General features: G+C 50.6%; 1 protein-coding gene across 3 annotated transcripts in view; it reads right to left on the bottom strand.

Moving 5' to 3' along the window:
- Nucleotides 1-12,000, bottom strand: part of LOC139756059 (sorting nexin-5-like) — a 129,351-nt gene that overhangs the window by 54,703 nt on the left and 62,648 nt on the right. For 2 of the 3 annotated variants that reach the window (XM_071675054.1, XM_071675053.1), the window contains exon 9: nucleotides 8,040-8,054. The exons of the other annotated variant lie outside the window; for it this stretch is intronic. In XM_071675054.1, coding sequence (XP_071531155.1) covers nucleotides 8,040-8,054 — 15 coding nt within the window. The remainder of the gene's footprint in view (nucleotides 1-8,039; nucleotides 8,055-12,000) is intronic. 3 annotated transcript variants of the gene reach the window in all.

The raw sequence follows: 12,000 nt of genomic DNA, 5'->3' as shown, positions 1-12,000 counted from the left end.
TGGTGATGCTGACCACCAGCCTGGGGTGGTGGGTGATGCTGGCCACCAGCCTGGGGTGGTGGGTGATGATGCTGACCACCAGCCTGGGGTGGTGGGTGGTGATGCTGACCACCAGCCTGGGGTGGTGGGTGATGATGCTGACCACCAGCCTGGGGTGGTGGGTGGTGATGCTGACCACCAGCCTGGGGTGGTGGGTGATGATGCTGACCACCAGCCTGGGGTGGTGGGTGATGCTGGCCACCAGCCTGGGGTGGTGGGTGGTGATGACCACCAGCCTGGGGTGGTGGTGGATGATGCTGGCCACCAGCCTGGGGTGGTGGGTGGTGATGCTGACCACCAGCCTGGGGTGGTGGGTGATGATGCTGACCACCAGCCTGGGGTGGTGGGTGGTGATGACCACCAGCCTGGGGTGGTGGGTGGTGATGCTGACCACCAGCCTGGGGTGGTGGGTGATGCTGACCACCAGCCTGGGGTGGTGGGTGATGATGCTGACCACCAGCCTGGGGTGGTGGGTGATGATGGCCACCAGCCTGGGGTGGTGGGTGGTGATGACCACCAGCCTGGGGTGGTGGGTGATGATGCTGACCACCAGCCTGGGGTGGTGGGTGATGCTGGCCACCAGCCTGGGGTGGTGGGTGGTGATGCTGACCACCAGCCTGGGGTGGTGGGTGATGCTGGCCACCAGCCTGGGGTGGTGGGTGGTGATGACCACCAGCCTGGGGTGGTGGGTGGTGATGCTGACCACCAGCCTGGGGTGGTGGGTGATGCTGGCCACCAGCCTGGGGTGGTGGGTGGTGATGACCACCAGCCTGGGGTGGTGGGTGGTGATGCTGACCACCAGCCTGGGGTGGTGGGTGATGCTGGCCACCAGCCTGGGGTGGTGGGTGGTGATGCTGACCACCAGCCTGGGGTGGTGGGTGGTGATGACCACCAGCCTGGGGTGGTGGGTGATGATGACCACAGCCTGGGGTGGTGGGTGATGATGCTGACCACCAGCCTGGGGTGGTGGGTGATGATGCTGACCACCAGCCTGGGGTGGTGGTGGGTGATGATGGCCACCAGTCTGGGGTGGTGGTTGGTGATGCTGACCACCAGCCTGGGGTGGTGGTGGATGATGCTGGCCACCAGCCTGGGGTGGTGGTTGGTGATGCTGACCACCAGCCTGGGGTGGTGGTTGGTGATGCTGACCACCAGCCTGGGGTGGTGGGTGATGATGCTGACCACCAGCCTGGGGTGGTGGGTGATGCTGACCACCAGCCTGGGGTGGTGGGTGATGCTGACCACCAGCCTGGGGTGGTGGGTGATGATGCTGACCACCAGCCTGGGGTGGTGGGTGATGATGGCCACCAGCCTGGGGTGGTGGGTGATGATGCTGACCACCAGCCTGGGGTGGTGGATGATGATGGCCACCAGCCTGGGGGGGTGGGTGATGCTGACCACCAGCCTGGGGTGGTGGGTGAGCAAGGGGAGGCAGGGAGGCATCTGGTGGCTCCCAGCCTCACATACCATCACTAACACATCGGCCGACCACCTCCCCATGTCACCAACGTTTCCTCCTACCCAAACCACTACCTCCCCACAACATTCGTTTTCCCATACCTCCCTCTATCGCAAGTAGACAAAGCTCTGCACTTATATAAGTGTAACAGTGAAACGGATTCTTTCTCAGACTGACTTGAGCAAATAGAATCCACAATACAGACGGATCAGGCCAACTCTTCTCCCTAGACACGGGCCACATACATAGACAAGTCGTCATCTGCCCAAATCAGACATCATCACCACATTTCTTTCCAACACAAATCAACTTTACACTAAAGTAATCTACAAGTAATCACTTCTGATCTGCATGTAAGTGCGGGATAAAGCCTGTCATTTCCGAGGGGTAAGTGTAAGTGAGGCAGCGTGAGTGCCGGGGGGAACCACCTGACGGCGGACGTACATCTGCTGGTTCCTCCACCGCCGCTGCTGCTCCTGCTGCTGCCTCGCAGCGCGATCAAGTTCCACTCCGCTCCTGACATTCCCTCCTCTCCCCTCGTCCCTCTCACTCCTGTACCTGGCTGGTGGAGAGGACGAGGGACCAGGGAGTCAGGAGAACAAGGCGAAGAGGAGAGTCGTAAGAAAGGCAGGTCCCAGTGATGTCAGTGGAGGGAGTGACGTTACAGCACCCTGTGATGACAGGCAGGTTACTCGCCTCTCCCACTGTGGTGTCCGTTGACTGTGGGGGTGATGATGACGTGGTGGGTGTGTGTGTGGTGTGAAGACTGTGGGTGGCTGATGTGATGGGCAGCACATAATCACCGCCCACCAACACACCTGACCACATCATGACCACACACACACACACACACACACACACACACACACACACACACACCCACACTCTCTCCGCTGTACAACCGACAATGACGCAAGGAAGGAAAAAAAGAATTGCCTCCAAGAGAAAAAGAGAATCATCAACAGTAATAACCACCATTACGTCCATCGCAAGCTGGAGCCATACGGCACACACTACAACCCCATCGGTCGCCTTACCCCTGCACCACCATACACGACCACGGGGGACGGCCAACACCACAAGGAAACCATGGCGTGAGCCGCCATACAGGGCCACCAAGGGAAGGCAGGGCCCACACGAGACTGGCGGACCCAGCACACCGCAATGACATATGTGGTGGGCGCTGTTAGGCTTGTATGTCGCCCCTCCTGCACCGTTATGTGCTGCACTACTGCCTCACCCACACTACTGACCTCCCTCCACCTGCTCCTACTGACGTTACCCCCTACACTATACACCACCTGATGCTAACCCCCCCACCCGACAGCTCCTACTGCTACCCCACACTGCAGACCTCCTCCTCCCGTCTGCCAATACCACAGACCTGCTGTTACCCACCCGACAGAAAACAAGGCAGACGTAACAATGTTAGCATCATGTCTCTGAGGACGTAGTAAGTGTTGACCATCTCTCCCCACACACACACACACACACACACACACACACACACACACACATCGATGGTATGACTATGACCACCTGTACTAACTTTCCATGTTACGGTTCTTGATAATTAACTCCCTAAGATGGTTACATAATTACTAACGACCAATTATGCTCTTCCTAAATGGCCCAGCATGAAGAGTGATTACAACATGAATCATCAATAATCATCAGGTACTGTAAAATATCTTGATGGTCACCTCGTAATGGTAGGAGTCGTCTGCGACCTTCTACTCCAACAGCCCGGGCCGGGCGCCGGCTGCTGGGACGTCAGAAAGTAGCAGCAATTACAAGTGTAGCGAGTGGTCGCTGTGTTTCGTTTACCACTCGAGCATATGGGCAAATCAGTAACTTCTAAGCATTAATGGTAGAGACCCTTGAGCACGGCAGTACGACCCATGAGCACGACAGTACGACCCTTGAGCACGACAGTACGACTCTTGAGCACGACAGTAAGACCCTTGAGCTCGACAATACGACCCTTGAGCAGGACAGTACGACCCTTGAGCACGGCAGTACGACCCTTGAGGACGAGAGTACGACCCTTGACTATGATTTCTACGCCTTTACATCGTCAACAGTCATGGCATCATACCCAAGGGTCGTCCCGTCGTGCTCAAAGGTAGTCAAATATGTCACAAAGTGTATGTTTCTATGTTCACTCCCACCATTACTGCTTAATAACCTTCATCCCCCCTCCCTCCCTTCCAACATCAACACTAGCAATGCCGCCATCAGTGGCTCCCACATCCAGCAGCACTCTCCTCCCACACACCATCTAGCCCCATCAACAACCCCACCAACACCAAGACCCACCGGCCTGCCACGCCTGACCACCTCGATCACATGGAGTGTGGAGGTAATGACCGTGAGGCCTGACACACACACCGTGAGGCCTCTCTCTCTCTCTCACACACCACCATCGGCTTGACAATTCCCGTGGCCGACCCGGCCAACGCAGCACCACCTCAGACTCTCTGGGAGACCATGTGTCTCCGGCTGCCCAGCCTTACACTGGTCAGGCTGGGGAACGACGCTCCTCTCCCATACGTAAGGCCAACACTGTGTTCTGTTACTGTTGCTGGGGACATATAACAAATCGCCTTCAAGCATAATACGAGGGACGTTCGGAGTGATCAAATGAGGAAGTGTGGCCTTCCTTTGGGGTAGTACAGACATTATGGTAGTCCCCTGTGGTAGTACAGACATTATGGTCGTCCCCTGTGGTAGTACAGGCATTATGGTAGTCCCCTGTGGTAGTACAGACATTATGGTCGTCCCCTGTGGTAGTACAGACATTATTGTCGTCCCCTGTGGTAGTACAGACATTATGATCGTCCCCTGTGATAGTACATATATCACGGTCGTCCCCTGGGATAGTACAAACACTAAATCGTCCCCTGGGGAGGTATAGACACTGTGGTCGTCGTCTGTGGCAATGCAAGTACTATGGTCGTCCCCTGGGGTAGTACAGACACTATGGTCGTCCCCTGTGACAGTAAGAAGCAAGAAAAGACGCGTCCTAAGGTTCTGCTGACCCCTGGACACCTCGGGGACGACACATGTAGAGTGTCGTGTGGGATCATGGTGGCCAAGATGACCCGACACAAAACGAGCGTGCGTGTGTCGCCCGCTTGCCTCAGTTGTCACGACACGGACCTCTAAAGTGGTCGTCGCGGGCCATAAATAACGCTCATCACCCGAGCGACCCCCCCCCCCCCCCTCCATCATCCAACCCATGAACCAGAACCAGACGCGCACATCTACCAGCGGCACTAATAACACCTCCATTATTACAGGAGATGAACGCTACTCCGTCATGGCGTAGAGGTGGCGCAAAAGCGACATAATACACCATAACACCAGTGTATGTAATTATACCAGTGTACCTAATTATACGTGTACCTAATTACACCAGTGAACCTAATCATATCAGAGCACCTTGTTACAACTGAGTACAAACTAAATCAGTACATCTAATTACAAAAAGTACCTTATCAAACAAATACACTTGATCACACCAGTGTACCCGATTACACCAGTATACTTAATTACACCAGAGTCCCACTACCCCAGTGTACTAATTACACCAGCACCCCAGGCTACGAATTAAACCAGTGCACCTAATGACACCAATATATCTTATGACACCAGCGTACCTAATTAAACCAACGCACCTAACTACACCAACGCACGTAACTACACCAGTGCACCTAACTACACCACTGTACCTAACTACACCAGTGTACCTAACTACACCAGTGTAACAAATTATACCAATATACCCGACTACAACAATGCATCTAATTATCTGATCACGCTAGTGCATCTCATTACTCCAGTGTACTTAATTACAGCAGTGTACCGCTGCGGTGGCTGTGCTACCACCAGCACCCGGGCCAGGATCTCCGGTCATCATGGGAGAGACAGCCGACCGTACCTGGCTGGGGTGTGGCAGCCAGCACACCTACCATGTAATGCGGACGTGGAGACCTCACACTCCAGCACCTGGTCTTACACACCCATGATACATGGGGCTATGGTGCGCTGCTCAGTACCTACAACGAAGTTGTCGCGTCAACACTACACCCTGAACACAACAGTCAGTCACCTGGGGCAGTGGTCGTGGTTACCACGTCAACACTACACCCTGAACACAACAGCCAGTCACCTGGGAACAGTGGTCCAGTGCCTGGGGCGATGGTGGGATGGGGCCGAGTACTTGAGATGGTTGTGAGACGGACCCAGATGGGCCGTGAATCTGGGACCAAGGATCCTGTGAGACACTTCCCATCGTCTGACTCGCAAACGATGATCACACACACACACACACACACACACACACACACACGGGACACCATGTGGTTGTAGTCAGCGTCAATGACCGTGGGTCAGTTGGGGTCCGCATGGGTTCGAATCCTGCGCGCAGCACATGGCTCACACCCAATTCCCAGCCGTTCATTCTCCCCACGATCAAGATCAAGAGATGGGGCAACACGAATGTAATAAACTCTCTCGCCGTAAAACACACACACACACACACACACACACACACACACACACGGTAATCACACGTGTCCGTATTTGTGAAGTGGCCACAGTCACACAGTGTTGGACTGACACGGGCCACCGCACACATCAACACAAGACACGATGGTGCTCTGGTAAATACGATTAACCCGCGACGACACCCATGTCTTCCTCGTTACTTTGTGGAACAATCCCTCCCCCCATCGCTCCATAATGCCTCATCCACGCCTGGCTTATCATGCCGTACGGTTCATGCCAGGCTATTCTAAACTAGACTTGCATACCTCGCTATCCAGTTCGCTGTTTTAAAAAAGACATACATATCCCGCTATCTTGTTCGGTGTTCTAAACTAGACTTACATACCTCACTATCTTGTTCGCTGTTTTAAAAAAATATACATATCCCGCTATCTTGTTCGCTGTTCTAAACTAAATTTGCATACCTCGCTATCTTGTTCGCTGTTTTAAACTAAACATGCATACCTCGCTATGTTGTTCGCTGTTCTAAAGTAGACTTGCATACCTAGCGATCTTGTTCGCTGTTCTAAACTAGACTTGGATACCTCGCTCTCTTGTTCAAGTCCTACAATCCAGAGCATCGAGACAATATAGATAAAACTGATAAAATAGAAGATAAAAAATGAACATAAGAATAATCAAAAACAAGGATTTCGACACATGATTAAAGTCTTCGGGACGACGGTACGACTCTTGAACACGCCCTGGCTACGAAGACTTGACCCATGACCTGAAACTTCAGAAGGATCAGGTCAAGGACCTGGCTATCCTATTCGTAATTATGGCATCATGGTATTCAAGGGTCGCGCGCCGTCCTGCTCAACAAGTCCAAACAATATATCAACAATTATTCATTCGTTCGTACATTTGATGAAGAGTCTTGAAGGCAACCTAGTGTCTGGCAGGCGAGGGTGAGGGGCGAGTGTGTCATATGTAAAGGATGGGTAGGAGCCATTGGTACGGCAGGAGGGAGGATGGAACGCAAGATCCAACTGCTACAGATATGTCCATGAGAACGAGAGGCAGGATTCCACACGAGCAGCCTGCTGCTTGGGAAAGCCTCCCGCCTCCTTCAACAGACAAAAAGCGAGCACCAGTGAGGCGGCACCAGCCAAGCAGGAGGAACCACATCACAAATACTCTGAACCTGATCACGTAAACGGTTTACCTCTGTGAGAATTCTCTCTCTCTCTCTCTCTCTCTCTCTCTATATATATATATATATATATATATATATATATATATATATATATATATATATATATATATATATATATATATATATCTCGTGTATCACGAAAATCGTAAGATCTGTATGCTGCTTTTCACGCACCTCCACCAAAGTCTTTACCTTTCCTGAGCGACATCATTTTGAGAGCCAGAGGCGGCGCGGCGCCCCGGCCCGGTAGCATCACTCATCCTTACCTTGGCTTCTCAACAGCCACTGCTCCTCTCGCTGCACCAATCTCTTAACATTCACGTCATGTGACCCACAAGGAAGATGGCCTTAAGGTCACATCAGCGGCAAATCTTACATCATGTACCAAATGACACTCAATAATGATGATATCCAAAATCACAATCCTCTTCATGTACAATGGATTATTATACATAAAAGAATAACAAACTTTACAAAGAGCAAAAAAAAAAATTTCTACAGCAGCCGACATGGCACGGGGGCAACAACATGCCCTAATCATGGCCATCGCGGAAGACAGGAAGAATAGAGCACAAGGAAAGAGATCAACTACAGGTCCTTATGTGTTTGTGGAACTGACTTTAATAGGTAGAAGGGTTACAGAGCACGGCAAAGATAAGGAAAGACAGAGAGAGGAGTTCAGAGATTCGTTTTACGTAAAAAAAAAAAAAAAAGAAGCTATCGGAGCGGCTAATTCAATTCAATCCGACGAATGAAGCATAACATAAGAACAAAGACAAATGAAGAACACTTACCCGCCCACCGTCCAAACACAAACATGGGAACACTCACCTGCAACACAGAAGACTACATCTTTAATAGTGAAGGAATATCTTCAAGATATTGTTAATACAATACAAAGAAGAAGAAAAAAAGGCATTTATGAAAACGTATGATTAGCGAATGACTCTGTCAGAAAACTGTTACCTGACACACATCTAAGGAATCGTTATTACGGGACTCAGGTGCAGGCACAAAATATCATTGTGATAAATGCGTTGTTACGTCTGAAAGCAGTGTGTGTGTGTGTGTGTGTGTGTGTAGGGGGTGGAGGGGCCAGGCATCGGGAGGTAGTTAAGTGCCGCCTGAGGCAGCCAGAGCACCTGGAGTGTGAGGAGGCACCACCACAACACAATGGCTGCACAACGTCATCCCCACAATAACATCAGTCTCACCACCTGACCCCCATGACTCTACACGAGAACATCTGTTCCATGACGAAGGAAATTGTGCAGGTTCCATTCTTCACACCAAGTGGACACTAAGCTCCTCTACATATACAACCCAAATATATGACTCCAGCCTCACACCTGCCGCTATACATATGGCCTGGAATGCAGGACCCCAAAGGACACGTCCGTGCTAGGCTAGTGTGATGCCTAACTTACCAACATGCCTAACTTACCATCTGTCAACAGTAAGACCTAGGCTAGTGGGATGCCTAAATTACCATCTGTCAACAGTAAGACCTAGCTAAGCTAGTGTGATGCCTAACTTACCATCTGTCAACACTAAGACCTAGGCTAGGCTAGTGTGATGCCTGTTACCATCTGTCAACAGTAAGACCTAGCTAGGCCAGTGTGATGCCTAACTTACCATCTGTCAACACTAAGACCTAGGCGAGGCTAGTGTGATGCCTAAGTTACCATCTGTCAACAGTAAGACCTAGCTAGGCTAGTGTGATGCCTAACTTACCATCTGTCAACACTAAGACCTAGGCTAGGCTAGTGTGATGCCTAAGTTACCATCTGTCAACAGTAAGACCTAGCTAGGCTAGTGTGATGCCTAACTTACCATCTGTCAACAGTAAGACCTAGGCTAGGCTAGTGTGATGCCTAACTTACCATCTGTCAACAGTAAGACCTAGGCTAGGCTAGTGTGATGCCTAACTTACCATCTGTCAGCAGTAACCTAGGCTAGGCTAGTGTGATGCCTAACTTACCATCTGTCAGCAGTAAGCCTAGGCTAGGCTAGTGTGATGCCTAACTTACCATCTGTCAACAGTACGAAACATTTCTTTAAATCAATTTTCCCCGTGTCCTCCTGCCTCTGCAAACGTAAGGCAAATACATGCACACCTGGGGATCATCCAGATTCGTTCATCTGGGTCATCATATGTGGCATGTTTACTCCTCTGGGGAACACATGACATGATAACCGGGCCTGTTTCCATTATCAAAACATAAACAGTTTGTATCATTTACTAAAACAGAAACAGTTTGTATCATTTCTCAAAACAGAAACAGTTTGCATCATTTCTCAAAACATAAACAGTTTGTATCATTTCCTTTTCCATGTCTTTGGATTGCATTCGCTGACGAAGCTCCTCGTCAGAGTTAGAGGCAAAGATTCTTAAACAGGTTTTGTTTTGGTATAGTGAATTTAGTTCCTGATGTAAATGAATAAAGATGATTTAACAGTTACGGCCAAGGTGTGTGTGTGTGTGTGTGTGTGTGTGCGTGTGTGAGACCAGGAGCAGCATGCGTCACCAGGTGATGGCACCAGAGGTATGTGCTATCGTCCTTTGCCTGCACACTGACACTGCTCCTGAACCTCGCGTGTTCATTTTGACCTCTTGATTATCGAGGTGCGACACTTGGGAGCAAAGGGGCGACCCCCTGGATGATGATAGCTCGGTGCTTGACCTTTAAGAGTCAGGTTAAAGACAAGGTCATCATACCTATGGGTCGTGCAGTCTTTTTCGAGGGTCGTACTGTCGTGTTCACTAGAAATACCGTCGTGTTTATGAGTCGAACTGTCGTGTTCACTAGTCATACCGTCGTGTTTATACGTCGTACTGTCGTGCTCACTGATCATACTGTCGTGTTTATGCGTCGCACTGACGTGTTCACTGGTCATACCGTCGTGTTTATGCGTCGTACTGTCGTGTTCACTAGTCATACCATCGTGTTTATGCGTCGCACTGTCGCACTGGTCATACCATCGTGTTTATGCGTCGTACTGTCGTGCTCACTGATCATACCGTCGTGCTCAAGCGTCGTGATCCTGCGTCGTGCTGTCGTACTCACTGGTCCTGCCGTCGTGTTCATGGCGTCTGACTAACTGGGACGTCCATGTCACGGAAGCCGAGACCATGACTCCTGCGGCCCGGACACCTGCAGCAGCCCACCTGAGACACATAGCCACACACCACTCAAGGTGGAACACCTACACTTGTCCACACCTACCACACGACCACCACATCCAAGCTCCCCCCCCCCACACACACACACACATCGCTACATGTATCCTAAAGCACTGTATAGTCATTTACAATACAGATCGTCTCTCAGCCGGCGTCAATAAGTGACAACCCTGGTGTCAGTGTGACCACAAATGACACCACACGTGAGACGGATCGCCCCTCCACAGCATCGGAACCTCAGGTGTTGTAAGTTATTTACAGCTGAGAGAGAGAGAGAGAGAGAGAGAGAGAGAGAGAGAGAGAGAGAGAGAGAGAGAGAGAGATGGGGAGGGGAAGCAAATGTTGTGCATGAAGGACTGAGCAAGCAAATACGATAAGCCGTGGAAGCTGCTTACATATGTGCGGATGAAGCGATACAGTCGTGAGGGTTTTATACGCTGTGCCGGACCCAAAAGCAAAGATGGCGGTCCCAAAGAGCGAGTAAACAAGGCCGGCCGAGGATACGGGAACGCGGAGCGGTGTCCGGTAAGGAGCACTCGCTTGCGGGGGATACAAAGACTTGTATCATTGTACACTACTCAGTTCCTCTGAGGAAGGCTTCTGTATAAGCTGATACTTTAGATGAATAACTAAGAAGCTCTCCCCTGTGTTTACTCACCACCCCAGTTCACACTTTCGTCATACCGAATGTCATCCTGGCTGTTGGAGGTTTGTATGTTCTATGAAGGTGCGCGTTCATATGCACTTTATTCGTGTATATATATATATATATATATATATATATATATATATATATATATATATATATATATATATATACAACACTCGGTCTGCAGGTGTTAACACCGCTATCGAGAAGTCACCTTCGGAGAAGCTGTATCATAGTCATCAAACGGGAAAAGGGTAAAGCCTCATCGAGGACCTGCTCCCTAAGGAGCTTACCTTCCCCTGCTTCTGCGTAGAGCGCAGATGCAAAGCTGCGGGATCACCATAAAAAGGGATTCCATAAACATACACTACATTATGAATCTTATATACCAGTCACCCCCGTGTTGGGGAGCGTCCAGCAACTGTGTTGTCAGTGTAGGGGAAGCAAGGGAGTGCTGCCATTAGCGCCTTGCTGCTGGGTGTCAGGCGGGGTGGAACGTTATGATGGGCGGGTGAGTGGCGTGTTGAGGGGAGACGATGGTGCAGGGAGGCAGATGAGAGGTATTATAGCCAGTGTGGTCAAGGGATTACATGTGGTTAATGACGGGGACCGACAATTCATATCACACCCGTAATGCCCAAGTGTCGTACATGGAACTCAGAAAATAAACAAGTTACAATGCCATTAGTAAATGCATCATTTTCCCGGGACATCTTTGTAAAAAGGAATCCTGATGTTAACCAGGATATCCTTCCAGAGTCCCCATTGCGGCCCAAGGCTGCGCTACCTCAAGTTGCAGGGAAATGTGGAATCTTTTGGAGTGAGAAGAGTTTGAAGAGACTGTACACCTAATGATACAGCCTCACCAAAGGTGACTTTTCACTCCCACTGAACTTTTTGCAGGCAGACGACGAGAACTAGCCAAAAGGCAGGGTTAAAGCGTAGCACTCACCCCAGGA

This window comes from Panulirus ornatus, chromosome 20, assembly GCF_036320965.1.
Source record: "Panulirus ornatus isolate Po-2019 chromosome 20, ASM3632096v1, whole genome shotgun sequence".
NCBI classification, from domain to species: Eukaryota; Metazoa; Arthropoda; class Malacostraca; order Decapoda; family Palinuridae; genus Panulirus; species Panulirus ornatus.
The sequence above is the reverse complement of the archived record's forward strand: the minus strand, read 5'-3'. Positions and strand labels throughout refer to the sequence as shown.